The 27,987-nt window shown below is 39.0% G+C and overlaps 1 protein-coding gene across 4 annotated transcripts; it reads right to left on the reverse strand.

The window, feature by feature from the left end:
- On the reverse strand, positions 1-26,963 carry LUC7L3 (LUC7 like 3 pre-mRNA splicing factor). Of its 4 annotated transcripts, none has more exons than XM_044921411.1 (11): positions 26,713-26,963; positions 14,698-14,764; positions 11,618-11,657; positions 10,699-10,843; positions 10,261-10,335; positions 9,177-9,281; positions 7,636-7,797; positions 6,969-7,252; positions 5,782-5,942; positions 2,086-2,226; positions 1-1,980 (listed from the first exon to the last, which is right to left on the reverse strand). In XM_044921411.1, exons 1-11 carry the CDS (start codon positions 26,809-26,811, stop codon positions 1,790-1,792), a joined length of 1,470 nt encoding a protein of 489 aa, XP_044777346.1. In that variant the 5' UTR covers positions 26,812-26,963; the 3' UTR covers positions 1-1,789. The 4 variants fall into 4 exon arrangements, 3 of the variants coding, with proteins under 3 accessions (XP_044777346.1, XP_021559647.1, XP_044777347.1); XM_021703972.1 differs by having other exon boundaries at positions 1-529; positions 2,033-2,226; XR_006541285.1 differs by having other exon boundaries at positions 1-529; positions 1,875-2,226.
- Between the last annotated feature and the right edge of the window lie 1,024 nt (positions 26,964-27,987).

Raw genomic sequence — 27,987 nt, forward strand, 5'->3', positions numbered from 1 at the left:
TTCAGAGTCAATAACTTTATTAGAAAAAGATTAATACTAAAACTTTTCAATGACAGAGACAATCAAATTTGTAACAGAAAGTCAGAGATACTTTATTTTCACTTCTAAATCCAAAGGCTAGGTATAGCAGAGTTGTAAAAATGGAATCCCACTTAGTCTGATTCACACAAATACTAACGTTTAATCCTGTTTTCAAAGTCCAAGAATGAAAACTTGCAATTAAACACTGAGCAAGCCACATGTTTAGGTAATATTTCTTAAAAAGTCTTAAAAGAAAAAAAATATGATACAGGACCTAAGTTTTCAGTGGCATATATATATACTATCAACACATGTTCTGAAATCTGGTATGGTCACATCAGTCCTGAATTAATTTTTAATAAAAAAAAACAAAAACAAAAACAAAAAACAACTAACTGAGCTTTATACTTTTTCTATGCCACTATAGTTTTCTTTCACCTCATTTTAATGTCGATCTTCACTTTATGCCGTTTTTCAGTTTTCTTCCAAAAATCTTCGAACAGTAGTCCTACAATGCAAAATTTGGGGAAAAATGATAATTAGACAACATGTAAAAGGCAAATTTTTATGACTAAGTGTTGGCCCAGTCACTAACTGCTAATTAATATATGTATATGGAATGTTTGTATTCTTCTTAATTCTCAAGGCATCAGTGTGGACTTAAAGCCTTGTGCCTGTGTATGCTTGCCTATGTGTGAATGGCTCACACACGGAACACTAGATTGCTGTCCTAGAAGAAAGACATTGACAAACCAACTAATTGGTAGTCCCTTTCATTTATTTATTTTATCCCAAGCCACTAGCCCAAAGAATGAACAGTTTATAGGTTTTAAGAACTCTTATAAAACCTAACTTTTAATAGTTCTTTAAAAACCCAAATTCATTCTATCCGATTCATCAGTTCTTTGTGTTTCAGAGACTGAAGGTGTCTGTCCTTGCTACTCACTGCTGCTTTAAACATTATCAGCCAGGGACTATGCCTACGCACCTATGGCTGACTGCAAATGCTCCTACACCGTAGGAAATATTAAACACATACCTCTTAAAGACTTGAGAATTGCATTGAATGTAACAAGGCGAATAATATGAAGTGTTTATTGTATTTAAAATTCTTTAAAGATATCTAATTCTGGGCACCACTGCATCCCTACATACAGTTGAAAAAAAATTCCATTCTGTTAACATTTGATTTGTAAGTTTTCACGCAATACACAAAAAACCCCTCTGTGCTTCTTGTAAAGAACAAAAAAGATACACAACAGTTAAGCGTAAAGATCACAGGCAATAGCATTCAAACATGGATGTGGGTAGAGAAAGGAGTACCTGGCATGAGTACCTGCTTAGTTTGACTGAATCCTTGATTTTTAATTTGGCTTTTCATGGGCCGCTCACAACACCAACGCTGTGTGAGGTATGGTAGTCAGCTGCAATAATTCATAAACCCTACACTTCCATCAATCCAATGCTACTGGCTCTCGAGTTACAGAACAAACTGCATTAGAATGCAAGGCAATAAAGCAAAAAACTAGAAACATCCTTGACAAATAAATACTAGCAGTTTAATTAAAACAAAGTAGTCCAACATGTGCCTCAGAAATATTTAAGTTTTTAAAGCATATGTCTCTGCCAATGTACCAACACAAGATGGACTTAATACCAAAAAGAAAAAAAAAAAACAGTTCAACCTTTTTATTAAAAAAAAGAAAAAAAAAAGAAATGACAGCAAAATCCCTAAAAAAAGGATAATTAACTTTCAATGGCGACTATATTACAAACGTGGGCAATAATTTCCAAAGAGGCACACTAATGGGGGCACGAGTCTGCTACAAAAGAGCTGAGACAAAACAATGTACCTCAAAATGTTTTGCAGGACTACACTGTCTTTTCCTTCAGAAGATGCTTTTGTATGTCTTCTTACTCGGCTTAGCTCCATCTTCATCTGTGCATACTTACGCTGCACTGTCAAACAGTAACAAAAAGCCCTAATCAAAGTGAGAAACAATACACTTACCTCTGTCTGATCTGAGGTCTTATCAGATCAGTTTTAATTGGACTGAGTGTCACCTTCAGATTTAATGTCTTCACTGGTCCCATTGACCTCATTCTTAGTATCACTTTCCTTTGATTCAGTGTTTGTGTCTTCACTCTGTTTTTCTCGACTACTGGACTTCACACTACTTTTTTTATCATCAGATCCCCTCTTTTCTGCCATAAAAGAAGACATTGATCGTGGATTTTAAAGTAAAATACAATACATACATGACATTTTGAAAAGTGAAACAATTGAGAGATGAAAAGACAATTATTTCCCACAGACCGCAAATAACACAGTTTGATGAATCTATTAGAGGGATAAAATTTATAATTTATGAAGGAGGGAGAGGACCGTACAAAGAATTACGAGAAAGCAAAAGGTGGAAACAGTAGGCATATTCTCTCCAACTGGTGAGAAGCTACTAAGTACGGGCCACTCCAAATCACCGCAGGATCTAAGATTTAAGTAAGTTTCATTTGGGGTAAGGAACATCCAAAAACAATGGGAAAGCTACGAAGATAGTACACAAAAACTGCGTTCACGTGAAGTAAATTATGAAGGTAAAAAGTAAAAACAGTAACTGCAAAGGGTGAAAAAAGCTGAACACTTAATAGGCAGGTTTCTCCAACTACAGGTTCTTTTTAATGCGAAAGATTACTTACATGTGTACATATTTGAATACCTAAGAGGAACAAGCCCAATGAAAGCAGATCTCAGATCTCAATCCAAGTACTGAACTTTGGTGCTTTGCTAAGAAAAGTAATATATATGCCATCTCAGAGTTGTTTTTCCAAAACGAGAAAATTAAAATTCAACTCAACTGCGAATTAAGAATGGAAAAAGTAAATCTAAACTTTTTCTCCTACTGTTTTCCTTGGAATGGTAAACCTCAGACTAGGGGCAGAAAGTGGTACATGGGTCAAGTATATTCCAGCTTTTTTAATTCCAAGTATTGCCTAACAAAAGATTTCTACAGAAAATGTTAATGCAAACTACAAGCTTTGTGGAAAAATTATTTTTCCCCGTAAAACTATGTTAAGAATAGCTGGTCTAGCAGAGTAGTTCATAAGACAGACGTTTTAAGAGAAGCACAACCCTCTACAGATTCTGGACAAAGTTGTTAAGACACAACAGCAAGTAACTGGGAGAGGGATGGTAATGAAAACAAAATACGGCGGTGGCAGGGGCACTCAAAGAATGGGACAACTGCAGATCAATCGTACGTGAGCATATTCAGTCCGTAAGACTTGCAAAATGCACACGAAGCAACGTCCGAGTAGCTGACTGCAGGACCTGCTCCATGTCTGTCCGTCGACTTACGAGAACTGTGCCAGTACAGTGTGCTCTAACTGACCTTGTGGGAAAGTCCTCCCTTTGTGCCTTATGGGCTTCTCCGGTGCACAGGTAGCTTCAATGAAGGAGAGTCGTCTTGTTGCCCCGTAGAGGACTAGTAGTCAGTCCAATAATCTTATCTTCTGCCCTATGTAGATATGGTAGATCTTAAGAGTCCTAAGGACATCCACAAAATGTGGTGGATTTCAGGGCTACGGATTAAAAAAGGAAACTCTCTTGACGAAGAGAGAACCCTAAATCGGTTGGTGTTAAGAACTATAGGTCTGTGGAAGAAACCAGTTTCCATTGTGGAACTGAAGTGTTTCCACTGCAGCACGTGGAGTAGTGAACTCCGCTTAACTCGTGCCATTAAATGCTATTCCTGCTCAGAGTTCAGGCCTTCAGTCATCTATTACCTAGGAGTGCCTGAATGGCTACATGGCATTTTCAAAAGCCAGTAAATCGTATCACTTCTAGAAGAGATCCCCAAGTTTAAAACAAATCTGTAATGCATTCCCAATCTTTCAAGGTGGACCTGATGCAGAGCTTTCTCCGAATCAAATCTTCTCTCCTTCCTCCATCCCTCACCAGGAAAATCCTGTTTGTCCATAATCCAAACACAATGCAGCTTATTTACTTAAGCAAAAGTTTTATTAAATTCTATGATGTCGGGTGCCTGGGTGGCTCAGTTGGTTAAACGACTGCCTTCGGCTCAGGTCATGATCCTGGAGTCCCAGGATCGAGTCCCGCATCGGGCTCCCTGCTCGGCAGGGAGTCTGCTTCTCCCTCTGACCCTCCTCCCTCTCATGCTCTCTGTCTCTCATTCTCACTCTCTTAAATAAATAAAATCTTAAAAAAAAAAAAAATTCTATGATGTCATTATCACAATTAGGATTTTTTATAGCTAAACAATTCAGGACATCTTTTTGCTCTACCCAGAAAGCTATGAAGGCTAGCTAGCTTTTGTCCTAAGAACCAATCCAACTATTTTAAGTGACACAAAGTATGATACAGCAAAGAGCTTTAATTCTCAAAGAGAAGTGACTAATTTGATCTCTGACATCCATTATCTGGCTCTTGAGATTGGACTTGTCCCCCAAAAGAGACACTACACAAAAAGTCTTGCAAAAAAGGTTGGGTGAAATTTTAAAACTAATGTAAAATCAGGCAACAATCCTTCGTAACAACTGCCGGTTGAATCACAGAAGTAATTTCTGAACTTAAAGCTCGTGACAGTAAATTTAAAAAATTGTCCTTGTTTCCTACTTTTTAACATTTGCTCCATGTTGTAGGAAAAAACCCAATATATCTAAGTATTTTTTTAAAAGACAAGGTACACCTATTTGAGGAAAAATGAAAGCCTAAGACCAGAAAGTATGTCCATTGTTTGCGGTGCTAGTTCTCTAAATCAGTCTAACAAAACCCGTGTCTGGCCCCCAAAAAACCCACAAAAAACAAACACCACAAAACAGTTCCAAAAAAGAAAATAAGAAATGAGTGTCATATAAAAGTCCAGTTTAATAAACTCAAACACAGCAGCACATATGTTGGGTAATCAAACATGGACACAGACAGGCAGAACAGATGTAACAAGTAGAGCCAAGAAAATTAGAAATTGGCCCTTGCTCTCATTCCTAAAAACCATGCAAAGCAGAATGGCCCAGTCAATACAAAATGAAAGATGCCTGAAGAAACTAAAGAAAATACAGAAAGGAGACCCTGATGATTTAAAAGAATTATCTTTCAGTAAAGACTAAGCTAAAAGATGAGAACATCCAGGTGAAAACATGCCAAAGACAAAATGAAAAAGTCCATTAACAGTGCAGTAATAGTGCATTCCAGCCACTGGAATGCCACCAAAAACCAACGGGAAAAGTACAAAGGAAAGAGCATGTTGTTTCAATAGAAAACATGGTTAAGACATAGGTAAGGTATTCAACTTCCACAAACTTGGACGTTAATTACACAGTAAATGAAGGCTGCACACGAGGACCAATGCAACACAGCACACTTACTCTGCAAGACATACTATGGTACACGCAGCAGATAAAAAAAAGTTTTGCCAATAAACAAGCTAATAAATTCTACTAATTCTAATAACCCTGAAAAGTAATGCAATACTTGGAAGAATCGAGACGATAAACCTTTAGGTGAATAACTGAAGGATGTGGTTTTAACATGTTCTAAGAAAACACCAGGTCAACTGTCATTCTCACAAATCAGAGGAAGAAAGGGGAAAATACTGCTGGTCTCCTACTGAATGGTATTCGCAGTAAGTAAATAAGAATAGAGATTGAAATGGGACTCTGCCTATGTCCAAAGAAATGTGAGTGGGCAGAAAAGAGTGTGAAAATAGTCTCCTATTAATGAATTAAATTCTCACATAAACTAACCTTTCTCCTTGGATTTTCTATCTTGTTCTCTGTCCCGACTTTTGCTCCTGTGCTTATAGGACTTTCGATCCCGGCTTTTTGATCTTCTTCGATCCCGACTACGAGATCTATGCTTTCTTTCTGATCTATCATGGCTTCTGCTTCTTCGTCGATCTCTACTTCTTCACAATTGAAAACAAAAGGAATGCAACTTCAGCTGACATTACAATGAGAAAAAAACTTGCAAGAATTATACACTGTTCAACAATTAACAAGATACAAAAGGCAAATAAGTAGAATCCACTAATACATATCTACAGTAGAAATCTTAAGAACTGGAAATTATTGAAAATCTAACTTCATTTTTCAAATAGTGCTAAGAGAGTCATCAACATGACTTTTTTTTGAGAGAGAGAGAAAGGATGAGCAAGCACACACGGGATGGGGGGTGGGGGTGGGGGTTTAAGCAGGCTCCATGCCCAGCAAAGAACCAAATGCGGGGTTCGATCTCATGACCCTGAGATCATGACCTGAGCTGAAATCAAGATTCGGACACTTAACAGACTGAGCCAACCAGGTGCCCCTATCATTATGCTCTTTAAGACTCCTCTTCGGGGCACCTGGGTGGCTCAGTCATTAGGCGTCTGCCTTCGGCTCAGGTCCTGATCCCAGGGTTCTGGGATCGAGCCCCACATCGGGCTCCCTGCTCAGCAGGAAGCCTGCTTCTCTCTCTCCCACTCCCCCTGCTTGTGTTCCCTCTCTCACTGTGTCTCTACCAAAATAAAAAAAATATTAAAAAAAAGACTCCTCTTCAATCCAAACTCTAAAACAGGAAAACTGTTATCATTTTTTTGTATTTTTAAAGAATTAGTTATGAAACACATTCTTATGTTCCGTGTGATGTCATCCAAAGCAAAAGTAGGTAATTTTACCAAAATAACTTATAATTTAAATGTCTTCTTAGAATCAATGAGAAGAGATACACTTAAAGAGACCATCTGGTAACATGGACTTCCTAGAAAGAGTGCCTCAAACCTCCTTAGACTGGTGGGAAATAGCAAAGAAGCTGCCTTTAAGATGGACTGGCTCACTGATTCCACTCTCATAATCCATCCTAGTGCTTGATGATACTTAAGAGCTTCCCAAGGACCAAGGAAATAACACTAGCAATTGCTACTGCATACTGCATGCTCTCTCATGCTATATACCTGCTTCGCCTCCTTTCTCTACTTCGTGATCTTTTGTGGTCCCGAGACCTGCTGCATCTTCGGTCTGAGGTTCGGCTTGAATGCCGACTTCGTGAACGACTTCTCTTTCTTCTTTCTCTGTCTCTAGCCCTTTCTTTCTCTCTTTCTTCCTCTTCTCTCCGTCTTTTCCTTTCTCTTTCTTCTCTTTCTCTCTCCCGTTCTTTTTCTCTTTCTTCCCGTTCTTGCTTCTCCTTTTTTAAACGCTCATCACGATCAGGTTCTTCGGTTCTTTTTCTTAACTTTTCCTAAAAGAAATCAAGTTTGATTTTTATAGAACTGTACCCTTAAAGACACTATCAAACAAACCTAATATAAAGCATGTGTAGATCAACATATGGAATTTGATGCCCTAAAAGAAAAATGTAGAAATTCCAACACCATGTCTGCATGCAAGGTACTGTTTCTTGACTAAGTCCTCAGGGATAGTCTTTCTCCCAAATTCCTGGCACAGAAGAGCGAAGAAAATAAAGCCCTTTGATAATTGATGAATAAAAAAATTTTATAGGGATTATTATAGTTTCAAATAACACACACAAACTATCAACAAGAAGCTAAATGTGATCAATTTTTAGCCATACTAAAATAGAGTATTAGCTGTGGCTAAAGTACATGCTTGAAAGAAGCTTACTTTTAACTCTTCTACAGTAGCTTTAATTTTGGCATAGCCCATGTGCTGCTTTCCCATCAAATGGTCATCTACCCGGGACTGGGCATCTCCTACTATCAAAAAGGCTCCACACACTTCACAAACTTCCATTTGTTTTTCTTGGGCAGCAAAACTTTCAATTGTCTGAAATGATAAATCAGTTATTGTAAGAATATTTGAGGAAGAGAGAAGAAACAAAATCCAAAAAAAGTACTTAACAATCTAGGATAGTTTTCGAATTTTGTAAATTTCTCCAAAGCCCTAATATTGAACAGCAACTGGTCAACTTTTAAAGTAGGGAAGCAAGGCAACAGCAACCAACTTCCCGTATCACAAGGAAGTGATGAGACCCCATCACTCAACTATAACCAATGAATTGTCCACATTACCTTGAAAAATGTTAACTACCTTCAGAAAGCTACATATTCTAGTCTGAATTCATTTCTTAGTTTCAACAGGCTAAAGGTGGGGCCTCCATATTAAAAATATTTTTCAAGAGGTGCCTGGCTAGCAAAGTCAGTAGAGCATGTGACTCTTGATCTCGGGTTGTGAGTTCAAGCCTACAATGGGCATAGAGCATACTTAAAAAAAAAATTTTTTAACCCTAAAATGCTTAGGGAACTACCTTATGGAGCATAATCTGTACATATCTTATTCAGTATTTGGGAACCAATGGCCAATTATATTCTACCATCAATATCCAAAACATGTATATCACATTCTCCAATTAATACAAAAAAGTAAAGAGTATACCAATTTTGAGCTAAGGTAAGTATATATGGGGTACTTTATCATAACAAGAAAGTTGAGGGGGTGCCTGGGTGGCTCAGTCAGTCATGTCCAACTTTTGATTTAGATGATCTCAGGGTCATAGGATTAAGCCCTACATCGGGCTACCCACTCACTGGGGAGTCTGTTTCTCTCCCTCTTTCCCCACTTGCACACATGTTCTCTTTCTAAAAATAAATAAATCTATGGGCACCTGGGTGGCTCAGTTAAGCGTCTGCCTTCGGCTCAGGTCATGATCCCAGGGTCCTGGAATTGAGTCCCACATTGAGCTCCCTGCTCAACAGGAGTCTGCTTCTCCCTCTCCCTCTGCTCCCTCCCCGTCTCAAATAAATAAATAAAATTAAAAAAAAAAAATAGTAAGTAAATCTTTAAAAAAAAAAAAAAAGGTAAGTAAAACCCAGGCCCCAATGAATAGTCATGATCTAAGGCATGGGCTGACATGCAGCAGCCAGAAGCTTGTTTTTTGTAAATAAAGTTTTATTGGAACACAGCCACATCCATTTGTTTATGCATTATCCAAAGCTGCTTTCATAATATAAAGACAGAGCTTGGTAGCTGCCAGGGACCTTGTGGCCTACAAACCTTAAGTATTTACTGTGTACCCTTTAAGATACAGTTTGCAGACTCTTGATTTAGGACATTAGGAAACTGTTTATTAAGATTCTCAAATAGGAACAGATCCTAGTAATTCACAGTGAACAGCCTGGATAAGTCAAAATGAGGTTGCTACTCACCGAGGTTGTGGACCTAAGCAATTCTCTCTCTTCTTTTAACTGTTCAACTAATTTCATCATCCCCTGGGCTTCTTCTACTTTTCCTTCAGATCCTAATTCTTCAATCTAAGGGGGATTTAAAAAAAAAAAAAAAAAACACAACAGCAGTCAAGACTCCTTTCTAACCAAACTATCCAAGTATTCTTCTGTTCTTCCCTAAGCTTCATTATCATTTCATGGTTGTTTTGGGTCTTTTGTTTGGTTTCATTTATTGAAGCCTCTTTGGGTTAAATTTACCCTTTTGATTTTTTTACAGCATTAATAAAGTATATTTCATTGCATATTTTTAAGGTGCACAATCTGAAAGTCTTGACAACCATGAAACTAACACCTTCACCTAGATAACGAACACATCCATCACCCCAAATTTCCTTTGTAGTACCTCCTCCCCGAACAACCACTGATCTGCTGTCACTATAGATCAGTTTACATTTTCTAGAATTGTATATTAATGGACTTATGTACTTATTTCTTTTTTTAATCTGGCTTCTTTCACTCAGCCTAATTATCTTAAGATTCACCCACAGTGTTAAATGCAGCTGATTTGTTTTATTACCGAGCAGTACTCTACTGCATGGATACATCACAGCATTTATCCGTTCACCTACTGAGAGACATCTGAACTAGTTCCAGTTTAGGGATTTTTGCCAATTACGAACAAAGCTGCTATGAATATTGGTAATACAACTCTGTAAACATATGCTTTTGTTTCTCTTCGATCAATATCTAGGACTGGAATGACTCATGGTGGATCCTTAACTTTTTAAGAAACCTACGATTTTCCGAAGTGGTTATAATTTTACATCCCACCAGCAGTGTAGGATAGTTCCAGTTTTCCCACATCTTCATTAATACTTGGTATGGTCTTTTTAATTTTAGCCATTCTGACAGATGTATAATAAATACCTCATTGTGGTTTTAATTTGTGTTTCCCTAATGATTAATGACTTTGAGCACCTTTACATATATGTATTTGCCACCCTTTTATCTTCTTTGGTTAAGTGTCTATTCCAAATATTTCGTTATTAATGTACACAATTCTTACCTGCTGTAGGAGTACATCAATTTTATCTGTTAGAACCTGAATTTTTTCTTCATTTTTGCCTGTTGGGCCAGCTGCCTATTGAAGAGATAATAAAATGTGTTATCAGTAAGTAAAAAACAAATATTCAAGCACTCACATATCATACATTTGTATTTAATAGTTAAAATGTTGAGTTAGAAGGATAGTAACTCAATTACCTTCAATTCTTGCTACCTAATTACATATTTTGTCAGTTACTGATAACTAGGAAAAAAATCTTAATGAGTAGCAAAATGAGTATTACTAATGAAGACTGAAAAAAATGAATGCCTTTTAAGTTTATGTCATTCTAAAAGAACACAATGAACTTGACCACAAATTTCAATACTAGGGAGGTCTCTGGGTCTCCAGAGAACAAGGACACACTTTACAAAGACTACAAATTAATTTCATACTCACCCCAGAGGACTGCTGGTTTTGAGATAATGCCAAACGAGCATGGCCTCGTCTAATTCTACGTTCTACTTCTGCAAGTAAGCTCTGTAGGTATCGCAGAAAATCTCTCTCATAGCCAACCTTCATAAAACGAGAACTCTTTTCATACCTGGTTAAGAATAAAAATTAATAAGCATCACTTTCCAAATCTTTATCCATTACAACTCACATAGTCTATCTTAACTAATCTTATAGATTGTTGCATTTACTCTGAAGAGTAAACTGGGTATGTAAGAAGTCAATTTCGGGGCACCTGGGTGGCTCAGATGGTTAAGCGTCTGCCTTCGGCTCAGGTCATGATCCCAGGGTCCTGGGATCGAGTCCCGCATCGGGCTCCCTGCTAGGCGGGGAGCCTGCTTCTCTCCCTCTGCCTCTGCCTCTCTCTCTCTGACTTTCATGAATAAATAAATTTAAAAAAATTAAAAAAAAAAAAAAAAAAAAGAAGTCAATTTCTAGTCTCTCATCCTGGTAAAGGGAAGACAAGTACTTAACATTATGTTTGGTTAAGAGAGTCAACCAGGCGCCCAAGAGCATGGACTTTACAATAGGGCAAAGCCAGGTGCTTTTAACACCAGCTCTATCACAATACTGGATCTGTGACCCTGGCCCCAGGACAAGTCTCATTTATAAAATCAGGACTGTTAAAAAACAAATGATATAGAAAAAAAGCTTAGGATTCAATAGTATTTACGCACATAATACACACTCATACGGTGGCTGATTGTATCATTTTTGAAGCTATGACTTTCTACCATCCCACCTAATGAATAGAACCCCAACAAGACATTCATTTTATACTAATTCTAATTACTTCTTCAATCTTTGTCCCCTTTAAACCAAAGAATGACCGAGCAGGAGGAAATGACTGATAAAGGTAACTTACTGTTTTCGAAGGTTTTCATCATGAATTTTTTCACATGGACCTGGAAAAAAAAAAAAGATGAGAAATATGAATGTATAAATTATTAATGACGCTAACCACCTTTTCTCTCGCCAAAACTAAAAATAGTTTAAAAAAAGGAAAACAAAACCCATTTTATCACAGAATAGTCTGTACACACCAAAATTGAGCCTAATGAATTACAAAGTAATGTGCCCAAGTAAACACATGAAAATTGTTCTCCTTAATCTTCAAGATCAGTATAATGGAGAGCAACTATATGGTAAGAAAAGAGACAAAAAAAGAAGAGGGAGTTGGAGGAAAACAGAAATTGTACCCAGTGCCACCCAAGAAAACCGTGATGAAGGTGAACCACTGGTCTACCACTCATCTTTTACTAATTTGGGGGATCTGCAAATGAAGCCAAATAGTGTAAGAATGCTCAAGTCCTACTCCTTCCTACCTCCAGAAGGCAACCGATTTCAACCATGTCACCTATGCCTTCTGGAATTTATTTCCATATTTCTAAGCTATTCTGCTTTTTCTTAGTTATCTTAGACATCAAAATTTTAGATCAAAAGAATTTTAAGTTAAATAAACACTTTATATTTTGACTATGCAAGTACTGTTACCTGCTGAGCCAAACAAAAGGGGCATTATGACGACTTAGGATATACTTCACATTTCTGTTGGAATTCATTTGTTTAGATTTCTGTATTTCTGAACTCTTCTCAAACACTTTAAGTCAGCTACAGAAATTCTCTCAAGATTCCAAATCTATCAGATAATCAGCTTCAGTTTTGCCCCTGAGCCTTCTGTTCTGCTTCAATCTGGGCTGCTTATTTTCTAAGCTCACTAATAAGAGTTGTCATCCTGAGAGGTTCCTTTTCTGGTCTGGATTGAATGCAGTTTACTGGATCTCTTGTTTTTCTCCTTGGTTTTATACCCATGTGTTGGAGTTTCCAGAGAAAAGAATCGTGGAGATAAATTTGTTGAGATCTTGCATGTCTGAAAATGTCTTTTTTCACTCTCATACTTTGAAGTTTGGCTATATAGCTAACCTAGGAAAAATATTTTTTCACTCAGAATCCTGAGGGTGTTTCTCCAAAGTCTTCAAGCTTCTGGTGTTGTTACTGACAAATCTGAGGCCATTCTGATTCATAATCCTGTGTGCCCCTGCCCCACTCCCACCATTCTGAAATTTCAGTGGTGTGCCTCTGAATGGATCTTTTCTCATCCAGTGTGCTGAGCATTTGAAGGACGCATTCAATCTATAGACTACCGCCCTTCAGTATTGCAAAATCTTTAATTTCCTCCCTTCTGCTTTCTCTAGAATGATATCATTTTTTCAAATTTTATTAATCTTTTCTGTCCGATCACCCAACATTCCAGCAAATTTCCTTGATTTTATTCTCAAACCTTAACACTGATTTTATTTCAGATTTTTTCAGTCCTAATTTCCAAGAGCTCTTTTTTGGTTTTTCAAAAGTTCCCTTTTTATATAGTATCCTATTCCTGATATCCTCTCTTATTTCTCCGAGGATACTAAATTTAGTTAAGACTTTTAGTATTTTAGGGCACCTGGATGATTCAGTCGATAGAACATGCAACTCCTGATCTCAAGGTTGAGAGTCCCCCCACTGGGTATAAAAGCTTACTACTTAAAACAACAACAACAAAATATCTTTTCTTCTGCTTTCACCATTATCTCTAATTCCACTAAACTCCCCCCCGCCCCCCGCCCTGCTGGTTTTGGTTAATCTAGCATGTTGAAGGTTTTCTTCACGTGTCTAACTGGTATTCCTTGGCTGGCAAAACACTTCCAAAATCTAACTGGAAGTTGGTATGCACAGGCAGGGTTTGTCAACGAATGGGCTTTACCACAGGAAAATCAGGCAGCAAAATTCTTTTAGGAGATTCCCCAAGGGTCAGTACCTGTAGATCACTTCTCTGGAACTGTTCACTTTCTCTAAAGAATCCTCTTCTCTTCTGCCTGGGGAAAAACATCTGGCTGTATCCTTCTAGGAACAGGGCAGAGGAAGGGAATGGGAAAACCCCACTATTAAGAATATAGACTTAACTCTCTTAATAAGTCTCATTTTTACTCATTACTGCCCTATGCTGTGTCTGGAATCCCAGTATCTAGATTCGTCCAGCCCTAATGTGCTTCTAAGGCTCTAGGGCAAGCATCGTGCTTAAATAATTAACTTCTCTTTTATGTTTCTAGAATGATACTAATTATGTACCATCCTTGGGAGAAGAAAAGTCACTCGATTTTTTTTTTGCATTCTGTGGTTCAGATGGAACTACAGTCTCGTAGGTCCAATTTCTCCAGAAAAGAACCCCCTACTGTCTCCTGGGATGCAGGGGTGGGAGACGGAGAATCACCAGATACACAGGTTTTAAGAGTCCCTCCAGGGACATGTGGCAATGCCTTTTTAGTTGGAGACATTTCTGGTTGTCACAGTTGAGGGGTGCTACTGGCATCCAGTGGGTAGAGGCCAAGAACGCTACTAAACATCCTACAATGCACAGGACAGCCCCCCTAAAACAAAATTATCCAGCTCAAAATATCAAATGTCACGGTTGAGAGACCCTTAACTAGACTAATCCTTCATTTTCAGCCCCATGACTCAACTCTGCCTTCTATGGTACCTGACGCCTCCAAATGCTGAGCCTGTCCAGGGTTCTGCTGATCAAAACTTCTTTTTAGTATCCTGCAGGCTTTTAGGGTACAGGTTTCTCTGCTCTGTTGAGTTTGCTGCTACTCTTCCATCCACTTGTCATCTTCCAAAAATTTGTTGGTATCTATAATTGTTATCGTCTCTTCTGTTTATACCTTTTTTTGTTTTTAAATTTTCATTTTAGTGGAGGGTTTTGGGAGGGAGTGGAAATAGGCATGTATGTTCACTTAAGCCACCATGTTTAACTAGACTGGCATTTATTAATATGTTCAAAAATCTAAGCCAGGAAAGAAATTATCTTATCAACAAACTTTAAGAGAAAACTTTTTGGAATTTATAAAGTACCAGTTTTTATTTTAAATCATAATTTGACAAAAGCTACACAGAAAATTCACTTACCAAGATCAGAACGAGTGTTTGTGAACAATTCCGCAGGACAAAAACCACAGAGATAATATTTACAAACCTAGTGAAGAAAAACAGAGGTACTTTTAAAAGTTGTTCAGCTTTAAAACTATACTGGAAAAGAGTGCCAAATTACTATTTTCTCATTTCTTAACCTTCATCTTTCAACCAAATGAGAACAATTTTATTTGTTAAACCCATATTAATTACAGTAGTGACTTTCCAACTCCCAGATTTCAGTAAAAAATGTGCAGGAGAGAATTACCAGTACTTCCTACTACCTACTTTTAATCACCGCTCTCCCCACATAGCAACAATATGGGAAAGATTTCTAGAAGAACAAATTTTAATTTTATTAAAATAAAAACAAAAAACTTAAAACTGTTATTATCATTCTAACTTTGTTAAAAAGACCAGAACCAATTTACAGATTAGGATTTGGGAATCACTGTCTAAATTACAAATAACATTCATTTAAAGCAATCTGGATTGGTAGCTTCCTTTAAGAAATCCTTTAACTCTAAATGTACTGGATATTTTCACATATACCAGCACTTTACTGAGCAACTGCTGATGGGCTCCTATGGTATGAACAAAGACTATTAATACGAAACAAACTTTTAATTCTCTCCATCAGTACTTCTGTAACTCCTTCAGATATATTTCAAGACTGCTCTAGCTGATACTTACTCTATACACTGCAAACCAAAACCTGTTAAGCAATATTCCAAAGTATCTTTCTTACTTCCCTGTTATTGTATAATCAATGTAAAACTAAGACATATGAGAAGAAAACATGTTAAATTTAAGATTGAACTCTCATACTTAGGACTGGATGTTAAATCTGCAGTTATTTTCTTCCTTAAAAGTTTTTTCTTTTAAGATTTTATTTATTGGGCGCCTGGGTGGCTCAGTTGGTTAAGCGACTGCCTTCGGCTCATGTCATGATCCTGGAGTCCCAGGATTGAGTCCCGCATCGGGCTCCCTGCTCGGCAGGGAGTCTGCTTCTCCCTCTGCCCCTCCCCCCTCTCATGTGCTCTCTCTCAAATAAATAAATAAAATCTTTAAAAAAAAAAGATTTTATTTATTTGTCAGAGACAGTGAGAGAGAGCACAAGTAGGGGAATCAGTGAGAGAGCACAAGCAGGCAGAGCAGGCAGAGGGAGAAGCAGGCTCCCCGCTGAGCAAGGGCTGGCGGGACTCTTGGGTTGATCCCAGGACCCTGGGATCATGACCTGAGCCGAAAGCAGACACTTAACCGACTAAGCCACCCAGGCATCCCTCAACTTTTAAAAAGCAGTACCTACGGGGCACCTGGATGGCTTGGTAGAGCATGCAACCCTTAATCTTGAGGCTGTGAATCTGAGCCCCACATTGGGAGTAAAGATTACAAATAATCTCTACACCCATTGAGGAGCTCAAACTCACAACCCTTAGATCAAGAGTCACATGCTCTTACCGACTGAGCCAGCCAAGTACCCCAAAGATCAACTGTTTCACACTTGAAGTAATATAGTTCCATAAACATTGTCCAGAAGAATTAAGGTCATAAAGAACAATTAAGATTCAAAAATTATATTTAAAAATTTAGTTTTATATCAATATTAACCTGTTATAGAGTATCTTTGTATCATTTTCTTTAGAAGTACTTCTAAATACTGGATTTTTAAAATTATTCTTTGCAATTTAAACACTCTTCTTACAAATAAATTATTAAGAAAACTCCTATATGCTCACAGTTAGTGTTTTTTCAAATTATTTCCAAATTTTCAGTGCTCATGTGATATTTTAAAATGCTATATACTTTTCTAATTATCAAAAAGTCTGATTTGTTACACTTGGCATCCACAGTAAGTGTATCACAATAAAATACCAATGCCAACACTCAATTAAAAATAATTAGGAATCTTTTATTTGAGGGAAGGAGGAGAGAGACAAAGAGTATGCCATTTATCTTTCAGACCATTAACCCTGGCTCCCAGGGCTCAAAATTTAACAAATTTCCAATAACTGTAATAATTACATATAATAGCTTAGTAATAGTTATTGGCAGCATTTACATCTAAAAATTGTACAGTTATATAATTTAAAACTAAATTTAGTACGTAGCGCTCATAGTATGAAACTTTACTACTGTGCATCTTACTTTGATTTTATTCTTTTTAATACAATTTCTATTTATCATCTTAACTAATAAAACATAAGACTGGGGTGCCTGGGTGGCTCAGTCGTTAAGCGTCTGCCTATAGCTCAGGTCATGATCCCAGAGTCCTGGGATGGAGCGACGGAGCCCCGCATCAGGCTCCCTGCTTCGCAGGGAGCCTGCTTCTCCCTCTCCCACTCCCCCTGCTTGTGTTCCCTCTCTCGCTGTGTCTCTCTCTGTCAAATAAATAAATAAAACCTTAAAAAAATAAAACAAAAAATACCCCATAAGACTACTGTTCCTTTGTTTATACTGGGTCAATCTCTATGATCCTCAAAATAGGCTCATCATTAAAACAAAACAGGGGTGCCTGGCTGGCTCTGTCAGTAGAACATGTGACTCCTGATCTCGGTTGTGAGTTTGAGTCCCACATTGGCTGTAGAGGTTACTTAAAAAAAAAAAAAAAAAAAACTTTAAAAGAACAAAAGGAATAAACATCTCCATGGTCCCTCTCCTGACTCTAAAACATAAGCCAATACAAACTTTCTCTAGGAAGAAAATCATATAATTCTTTTTGGTAATGAAATATCAATATAGTACTTATTGAATCTTAGTTTTAATAATATTTTTCACTGAAATCAATCTGACCCAAATCTGAGTTTGGGCTTTACCATATATCGTGTGGCTTTCTGTAAAACTGGTGATTACTACTAGCTTCAAGGTTTGTCATAAACTGTCTGATATTTGTTGTTTTTTAAAACTAAAATACTTGTGTTTTCCACAGCTGTGTAGTTTTACTCTAAAACCTAAGCCTTATTCATATAAATTAGACTTTCTAAAGAACAGCAGATTCTTGGGGCACCTGGCTGACTCAGTTGGTGGAGCATGGGACTCCACATCTCAGAACCATGAGTTCAAGTCCCATGTTAAAAAAAAAAAATACACAAACAGATTCTAAGTGGTCAAAACTTTAAATGTACTATGTCAGTTTTTAAATAAAATACAATTTCAAAACAGTATTTTCAATTAAAAATAAAATGAACACACTCTCAAATCTACTATGTACTGCAAGAGATTTTAATATAAAGTGGCACTTAGGGGGTGCCTGGGTGGCTCACTCTGTTAAACATCTGCCTTAGGCTCAGCTCATGATCTCAGGGTCCTGGGATGGAGCCCCGCGTCAGGCCCCCTACTCAGCAGGGAGCCTGCTTCTCCCTCTCCCTCTGCCCGCTCCCCTGCCCGTTCTCTCTCTCAAATAAAAAATATTTTAAATAAATCAATAAATAAAAACAGAGTGGCACTTAGGGGCACCTGGCTGGCTCAGTCAGTGGAGTCTGCAACTCTTTCTTGACCTTGGGGTGGTGAATTTGAGCCCCACACTGGGTACAGATTACTTGAGTTTTTAAAAGAACCTTAAAAAATAAAGTGGCATTTAATTTTAAGTGATTTTAATTTTAAAAGGTAGAAAATTGCACTTCAACAATCACTTAACACTGTGCTAAAACAGCGCAGGAAATCCAAGAATGAGTAAGACCCGCTCCTCAAGATCACAGTCTAATAGAAGACAATCAAAAAATAGAGTGTACTAGAATATACATGCAACACTAGATACAGAAGTGATTTTAGTCAGGAATGTCAGGTCATCACAGGTGATGAAGCTTGAACTGGTTCTTAAATTCAGAAGTAGAAAGCCTGCAAGACATTCTAGGCATAAGGAAAACATGTGAAAAAGACCTAACAGTATGAAATGGGCTAGTGTAAACAGGTATGCTTGGAGAGACAACACAGTACAGAATTTTAATCTTGGCTGACACCCACTGTGAACTAGACTTTACCTCTGCCTTGGTTTCCGCATATAAAAAAAGGAGACAATATTTCACAGTGAGATTTTATTTTATTTTTTTAAGATTTTATTTCTTTATTTGACAGATAGAGACACAGCGAGACAGGGAACACAAGCAGGGGGAGTTGGAGGGGGAGAAGCAGGCTTCCCGCCAAGCAGGGAGCTGGATATGGGGCTCAATCCCAGGACCCTGGGAGCATGACCTGAGCCGAAGGTAGAAGGCATACGCTTAATGACTGAGCCACCCAGGCGCCCCCACAGTGAGATTTTAACACTTAAATTATATGTTTGTTACATTGGGAGAGAGGGGCAAATTTGTCTGATTTTTACAATACTACTCAAGTTATTTTTTTAAATGGTTTTAGGCACTATGTATACCAAGTAAGACATGCCTGCCAGTGGGCTAACCAGGTGCTTCTTACAATTCAGTCCAATCATCCCATGTGAGACAAGGGAGAGCAATCACATGACCTGCTCTAAAGGTATCTAATTATTTACAGAATCCAGATTAGAACCCCCTTTCTTAATCTGGTTCTATATGTTCTTTTCACTCTTCAACTCTCCTTAAGATACACTGTAACACAATGGCATATCAAAATGTTACTCTACCCATTAAACTCAAGCTACTTAGACTGCTTCTTTAACCCTCCCCAGGAACTAAGGATCTTTAACTAAAAATACTAACAGTCTGACAACCAAAGGTGGGAGGGGTAGGTACCAAGACAGTAGGGTGGCCAGAATTCTTGTGATTTATCCTCTTGATAAAACTAAGGCAGGGGGCGCCTGGGTGGCTCAGGCGTTAAGCGTCTGCCTTCAGCTCAGGTCATGGTCCCAGGGTCCTGGGATCGAGCCCCGCGTCGGGCTCCCTGCTCAGGGGGAAGCCTGCTTCTCCCTCTCCCACTCCCCCTGCTTGTGTTCCCTCTCTTGCTGTGTCTCTCTCTGTCAAATAAATAAAATCTTAAAAAAAAAAAAAAAAAACTAAGGCAACACTACTGACCAGAAGAGTTCAATCTCAATAGCATCCTTTATTGAAGTCACCACCAGTGAAGACAAAGCAGAAATACAATCTTGGAAATCTGACAAAAATTTTAATTGCAAATTTCTATCATATTAAACAAAGTCAAATTGTCAAAAATTAAAACAATTATCTGACCTGTGATATAGTGCTGCGAAAATGACACTCCAAACAATATTAGAGGGCTGTGAGACAATTTGGCAGCATCGTCAAAATGTAAAACGTGCATCTGCCTTAGCCATTATCCTTCCAGGAACCCATCCTACAAGTGACCCAGCCTTGTGTACTAGAATGTTCGCTGCAGCTTGGCTGGTAATGGGGAAAAAATTAGATATAATCTATATACCCACTAGAGAACAAAAAGTTAAAAAATTAAGATAGATTATCTTTTTTTTTTTAAGATTTTATTTATTTATTTGACAGACAGAGACAGAGAACACAAGCAGGGGTAGTGGGAGAGGGAGAAGCAGGCTTCCCGCAGAGCAGGGAGCCCGATGCGGAGCTCGATCCCCGGACCCTGGGATCATGACCTGAGCCGAAGGCAGACGCTTAATGACTGAGCCACCCAGGCGCCCCAATTATCTTTTATTTTTTAAAAGATTTATTTGAGACAGTGTGAGGGCACAAGTGGGGGGGAGGGGCAAAGGAGGAGAGAGAAGCAGGCTCCCTGCCGAGCAGGGAGCTCGACATGGAGCAGGACCCTGGGATCATGACCCACACAGAAGGCAGATGCTTAACTGTCTGAGCCACCTAGACGCCCCTTTATTTTTTTTAAAGATTTTTTATTTAAAAAAAAATTTTTAGGATTTTATTTGAGAGCCAGCAAGCGAGAGAGCACAAGCAGGGACAGGGGCAGAGGGAGAAGCAGACTCCCCACTGAGCAGGGGCTTGATTCCAGGACCCTGGGATCATGACCTGAGCTGAAGGCAGATGCTTAACTGACTGAGCTACCCAGGCACCTCTATATTTTTTTTATTTTAAAATAATCTCTACACCCAACGTGGGGCTCGAACTCACAACCCAAGATCAAGAGTCACATGCTCTACCAACTGAGCCAGCCAGGCACCCCAACTAAGGTAGATTTACATGTACCCAAGGAAAGATGCCACAACAGAAATGAAAACTTGTTAAATATATATTTACACATTATGTTATATTACATTAAGCTATCTATAACTTCTACTTATACATGTGTATCTGTCTGTAAGGTATTAGGAAAAAGGCTCAGAAACATACCAATTTTTAAGTTTCCTAGAGGGATTTGGCAATGGGGAGGGGAGGCAAGGACAGACTTTCATTGTTTATTTCTAAGTTAAATTTTAATTTTTTACAGCAAGCATGTCTCCTTTGGTTAAAAAAATAATAATTTCAATGGTGGTAAACTCAAGAGGGAAAACATAAAATAGTAAAATCAATTTCCAATATATTAATGGAATCAATCTTTAAAGGAAAGAACATATTTAATGCAAAGACAACACACACGCTGGGAGACTTAAACAAGTATCTAACTCAAAATATGCTTAGACTTCCACCTTAACAAAAACAGTCCTATTTTTTTTTTTAACATTCACTATTCACTCCTTCAAGGCACAATCAATTCTGGTCATCGATTTAGACCACTTCTGATCACAAAAGTACATTAAGAATACCTTACTGATTTTTGTCTTTCTACACCCACTTGAATCAAACAGTTAAGAGAATTCTCTCTTGAGCTAATCAAATATTTTCAAAGCCGTCTGCATTATTTTTGTTAAACTGCTTTTCCTAAGTCAGTTGAATTCCTAGTTGTTCTCACCCCAACAGTCAGGTCAGCTATAGTTATTATTTACAGATAGTAAAGCCTTCAAATCATTAATGGACATATAAACGTCTTTACAGACAACTATGAGTTTCTTCGGTATTCTAAGTTACTAACAACCTTGGATACATTTTTGGTTCCACGAGATAACATGTTCTGTTTTATAAATAAATCATAAAAAGAATGTATTTATTCAATTTCTAGTCATCTAAATACTGGCATTTAAAATTCATCATGTTGTCAACAGTCAATCTGCTATTCGATCTGCTCAGAAGCCTTCAATTGTTTCCCAATGTAATTTTAGTCCCAACTTTTCTTTTTTTTTTTTTTTTAAGATTTGTCAGAGCGAGAGCGAGAGAGCGAGAGAGCGAGAGAGCAAGAGAGCAAGAGAGCACAAGCAGGGGGAGTGGCAGGCAGAGGGAGAAGCAGGCCTCCCGCTGAGCAAGGAGCCCGACCTGGGATTTGATCCCAGGACTCTGGGATCATGACCTGAGCCAAAGGCAGGTGCTTAATGGACTGAGCCACCCAGGCGTCCCTAGTCCCAACTTTTAACAAGGCTTATAAAAACCATTCAAAACCAGATTCCTGCCCACCTATCCACATGTCCCCTTCCCCAACAAAAACCAACAAGGGCTCCAGCTGTAACACTATTCACAATTTTTCAGGCCTAAGATTTTCTCCAGCCCCTAGTAACATGTCTTCTCTCCCATTCCCTCAGGCCAATTCCTACTAATCCTTCAGGTCCCAGTATTTAAGAGCCACTTTAAGAGGCCTTTCCCAAGTACCCCAGTCTAGGTTATTAGATGCCCCTTTCATGTGTGCTTTTCTAGACCCTATACATGTCCTGCTGTGGCACGTACCAAATTGTGTTACAAAAGCACGTTTACTCCTTTACATCTGCCACCAGACTGATGGTTCTCTCAGGCCAAGTGCCATATCCACACTATTACAGTGCTACATTTTTGTTGAATAAATGAATACAGGAAATTTCCCCAAGTTACAACTAAGAAATGATGAGAAAATTGGGGCACCTGGATGGTATAGTCTGTTAAGCAGCCGACTCTTGGCTCCCACTCAGGTGGTGATCTCAGGGTCGTGAGATGGAGCCCCGCGACAGGCTCAGCACGGAGTCTGATTAAGACTCTCTCTCCCTCCCCCCCCAAATAAATAAATAAATCTTAAAAAAAAGAGAATGATGAGAAAATTAAGCATATTTCATAAAACAATGAAGCACTATTACTAAAACTTTCTCCCTTTGTGAAATCAACTCTAATGATACACATTTTTCCTAAAGCAATCAAACAAATACTAAAGAAATACCTTAGTATTTTCAATGTGATGGTAATATTGTGGTTATGCCTTCTTGAAGTCCTTATATTTTAAAGATATATAATGATGTCTTTAAAGCTTAAATAACAGAATTGCTTCAAAATAAAGGAAAGGACAGGGAACATAGAAACAGTAATACTGGCAATGTGTTGGTAATGTTGCATTACCTCTTATGTAGAGAATTCACTCTACTTCTGTATATGTTTTGGGAAGAAGCAAACAGCAGTTATGTGCACATACAACACATAGACTGCTGCCAATTTGGAGAAGCCCAACATTTAGCACACACTATAGAGTAGGACCGGAAATGCCTACATTTCTGACAGAAAGAACATTTTGGTGACGCTGAACTAAAACTATCCAGAAAAATACTTCGATATCATGCACTATAGGTACTAATTTTTGTTTCCAAAGTTCACAAGTAAAAATGTGGACAGAGTTTTAACTTTTCTTTTCCAAACAGCTTTCAGTGTCAATGAAAATATTTGTTAACATTCTGAAGATTTTAGAAAAGAACATTTAGTTCAATTCCCTTCATAAATTATTAAACCTTCACTGAACAGGGGGCATACCTGAACTTGATAAATGATCAAAGAAATCCCATTTTGGATATTATTAGAATCAGAGTTAGGCCAACAGTTAAATAATTTCACTTCTGGGTTGAATCTACAATGTAAAAACCTCAATTTGAACTATAAAGTTCCTGTTATAGTATACAAAAAATAATGAAAACTCTAGACCAAAGCTTAAAATCCCCTACAAAAAAATTTAAAAAGAGGGGCAGCTGGGTGGCTCAGTCGGTTAAGTATCCGACTCTTGATTTTAGCTTAGGCCATGATCTTAGGGTTCTGAGATGGAGCTCTGTGTTGTGCTCCATGCTGGAAGTTCTGGAACCTGCTTAAGACTTTCTCTCCCCCCCTCTGCCCCTCCCCCTTCTCTTAAATAATTAATTAATCAATGGGGAGGGGAGATCCCCTACAATCTTTTCAGATAATTAGAAAGCTATTCATGCCGTCTCTAGCAAAGACTGAAATCTCCCCTTGTGCACACTAACTGAAAGGTGCTCATGCTAGGCTGTTGCAAATCATATACTTTCCTCTTTACTGGTAGTTGTTTAGAATTAACAGAGCAAACAAACTGCTTAATGCAAAAAATACTAACCTCAAGGAAATGTAAAATATTAATAAGCGAGGAGGTAGGATATATGAATGAATGCTTGGAATGGTATTAAAACTAATTTGACTTTAGATGAAAACTACTTTCTCTCAGATTGAGATAGCAATCTACAAAGAAGTTGGAAATGCTGTAAAACCTCAGTAAAGCACTTTCCAAGATTCAAGGGGGATAGTGGTTACACATACACCATTACAAAGGAAAGGTCGATAATTTACATCTCCTTCACTTAAAAAGGAGCTTCAAGTGCTACTAGTTCACAATTAAAAACCCAAGACTAATCAGGTGGGTCAGGAAGCTATAGTTCACAAGCTTTACGATTTGTAAGAGGCCATTTAAAGAAAACCCAGATTTCCGGGGCTTTGCCTCAGACCTACAGATCAGAATTTCTTCAGGGGAAGTACAGAAATCTGCATTTTAAACAAATTCCACAGGTCTGTCAAATACAGACATCCAAGAACTACCTTTACCATTAAGGTTTCCATTTCAATTGTGAAACAAAAGGACCCCACCCAGCTGAAATAGCTTTTCCCATCTAGTGCAAAGGTAGCAAAGAAAATTTTCCAGATAGAATAGGAATGTAAAAATATTTTGAAATATCAGGTTGCAGTGATCCTGAAACCCTAAGAGTACATGCCGGGGCTGTCCATTTTTTCCAGGATTTTACCACTAACAACCAACAGCATAAGAATATGCAAAGAACCCGGAAGTGATGCCGTGAGCTTCCACAGCTTTATTTTACCCCAGAGTAAATTCAGTCTTATTTAGAAGAGGCCATGTGCTTTGTTCCAGGTCAACACGAACCTTCCCCCCCCCCCCCATGGATCTGAAATACCAGTAATTGACTTTTTCAAATCCCTGGATTGAGAATGAAGTGCAATCTGTCATTAAAGGCATAAAGGATCCCGGTGACAAGCACCGAGAGTTTAAATCAATGAGAAACACTGTAAGTGAAAGATTATAGCTGAGATGACATAAAACCTAAGTTGCAATTCCCAGAGCCCACTGCTAACTATAAACCCATGGTATAAAAAGCAATGTGGCAATATACTACCACCCAGAAAACAAAGTTTCTTCACAACACGTGTTCAAAAACAAGGAGGCATAGACTTTAGACTGCTCCAGTTGATAAGCAGGCAATCAAAAGCAATTTTCTCTGTAGCCCAAAATACATTATGTCCAAAATGTCCTATTTGCACATCAACTAAATCGCAATGTTTTTTGTTTTTTGTGTTTTTTTGCAAGGCAAGATGGAAAGATTCTTAAGTAGTAAAAGAAAAACTGACTTCACTAGGACAAATGCCTAGAAAGAAAGAGGGTCAAAACAAGCAACAAAGTTACTCAACTTCCTATTTAACAAGCAGGGAAAAAACCCCAATGTCTAGAAGAGAAGAGAAGGGAGAGAGAGACAAGGCTTTCAAAAAGCTTCCCCTCTCTTGAGGTCAATGACAAACGTGAATTTGACCCCACACAGTAAGTTCTACCATAACCCTTCATACTACTTTGGAATCAAGCAACACCACAACACAGCTTTCCACTTACTTGTTAAGATACAGAAAGGACTCATCTAGCACCTGCTTATTTTCCTGCATTGCAAAAGAGAAATTTTACTCTGACCAAAGCCTACATTAAAAAAAAAAAAAAAGCACAACTTTTTTAGAAAGCGTATTTGTTCAACTATACCTATTTTGATTAGTAACTGCTTTTAAATTATCATGTTGTTTGGTTATAACTGCAAGCTAAGTAAAATTAAAATCTACATCTGTTCTTCAGGTTAAGACCTAACAACGCTGCCATGTTCAAAACACTTGAAATACATTAGTATCTGCAGAGTCAGTTTGATAGGATTGTGGAAAGTGAACAAGACTAGGAAGATTAGGTTTAGTTTCGCCACTTAACTTGCCAAGAGACCTTGGGTAGCCTCTCAAGTCTCATCTGTGAAACTGGGGTTGTATTTACCCTTACTCATAAGGTAAAAAGAACCAAATGAGTTTTGTATTCAAGTATAATCAACAGTGTTTTATTAGTTTCAGGTGTACAATGATTCAACAATTCTATACGTTTCTCAGTGCTCATCAAGATACCTGTACTCTTATCAAATAAGTCTTTTGTGAAAGAAAAAAACCCTGACAACCATCTACATAAAGGGCTTACTAAAACGTACTGCTATCAAACAGCATCTGTAAATCATCACGGGAAATCCTACCAAGTTAAGACCTCGCAATGTTTTTTTGTTTTTTTGTGTAGATGAAATTTTATTTCCTCATATAAGCGTCGAAACTGAACCATTCTTGAGGTAATACAGTGCCACAATTTTTACCACTAACCCTGGCCAGAAATTTCAGTCTAAATACGACGCTCAACCCAAATAACGGAAGAATTTGCCTTTTTCCCCATCTCACAATGAGGTGAAAACTCCAAAGCCTCTAGATGTAATAAAATCCTTTCCCGCGTTTCCCTGCCTTACTAAGGTGCTTTTCAATTCGGCCAAAGGCCCTCTCAGACTTACTCGATACTAAAACAACAACAAAAACAAATCATCCCTCATCCCCGGACCCGGGCGGGCTCCTCCCTCCCGCCACAGAACCAGACACTCGACCCGGGCGCGGTGCGCGCCCCAAATCGCGGCGCGGGCCGGACGGGCCCCAGCCCGCGCCGCTCCCCTCCCCCACGGCACCCGGGCACAGACCCAAGGCCCGCGGGACTTACGCTCTCGTGGTCCCACCGCACGTTGCTGCGCTTCTCGTCCGGGGCGAGGTTTCGGTCCCGGCCCATTAACTCATCCAACAATTGCGCGGCCGAAATCATGGTGCTTTTCTCGGGCGGCTGCTCCCACCAGCCCTGGCACCCGCCAAAGAAGACGCCGGCGACACAGTCGCCAACCCCTTCGGCCCACTAGCAGGCCGAAAAGCCTCCTCTAAAGGAGCCGACAAGACAAAATGGCCGCCGCGCGGGCGCCTTCCCATCATGCCGTGCGCGCGCGTGCGCCCGAGGGGACACGCCCAGGTCTGGGAGGTGAGGACGAGCCCGCTTCCGCCGGCCCGGGGGCGGGGCCTGCCGAGGCTGGGCTCGGATTCCGCCCGGGCCGGGTGGCCCCGCCCTACTCCGCGCTTGGCTGAACCGAGGTCCACGCGGTTCCGGAACGCTGCGCGAGTTCCTGTCCAGGCGCCGGTCTTCCCCGAGCTCTTTCACTGGGAGCCTTCGTGTTGAAGCTTGGACTCCGCTCCGAAATGAAGAAGGGGGTAGTGTAACCGTTCGCACCACGCGGTGCAGTCGGTACCATCTTCCAGCGGAGGAAGCTGAAGATCTGCACTCCCAATTCCGTGTTCCGACCCGCTGTTCTTAGTCATTTGCGCTTGCCTCCTTTTCTACCCGCCGGTCCTCCCACCCCAGTTCCCCTGATTCACTGGGTGGGAAGTCAAGCAGGGAGAGATAACACGGTTTCTACAAGGTCAGGCAGAGTGAGGAGGTTTTTTTTGAATTATTCGAATTAGTCGAATTTTTAAAAATTATTCATCTATTCAACTGAGTATGTACCGTGTGCCTGGTAAGCCCTTGAAGTTTGAAGCTAAGTCTTTGCTCCCCCAGACCCTGAGGATTATTGAGGGAGACAGTCACTAAAGAAATGAAATCTATCACTATAAATTGTGGTAAAAGTTCTCCATCACAGTTAAGGGTATGGACTCTAAAGCCAGATCAACCTGGTTTGGTAATCCCGGCTCTGCCACTCTGTGCCTTCTTTTCCCCATCCGAAAAATGGGATTTATGATAACGGTCCGGTTAAAAAGAAATAATAGGCCCCAAATTGGAGTCACTGTTGATAAATTAACCTAAGACTTAATATGTAACCTAATTGCAGTTTTAGCCTGGCCCAGGAGTAGAATTTAAACCAATAAATCTGGAATTTCCTGATCAGCTCTAGTGAGGTCATCTGCGTGATAAGACCCCTGTCTTCCCCTGTGGGAAGGTAACCTTGCCTGAAAC

This window comes from Neomonachus schauinslandi, chromosome 15, assembly GCF_002201575.2.
Source record: "Neomonachus schauinslandi chromosome 15, ASM220157v2, whole genome shotgun sequence".
NCBI lineage: Eukaryota > Metazoa > Chordata > Mammalia > Carnivora > Phocidae > Neomonachus > Neomonachus schauinslandi.

Bases quoted from the DNA above. Each gene is read 5' to 3' on its own strand.
- LUC7L3 (XM_044921411.1), bottom strand. From the start codon at position 26,811: ATGATTTCGGCCGCGCAATTGTTGGATGAGTTAATGGGCCGGGACCGA. The intron at 10,844-11,617 runs GTAAGTTACCTT...ATTCTTAACCAG, and splicing joins GATGAAAACCTTCGAAAACA to GTATGAAAAGAGTTCTCGTT. The intron at 7,798-9,176 runs GTGAGTAGCAAC...TTATCATTTCAG, and splicing joins TGCTTAGGTCCACAACCTCG to ACAATTGAAAGTTTTGCTGC.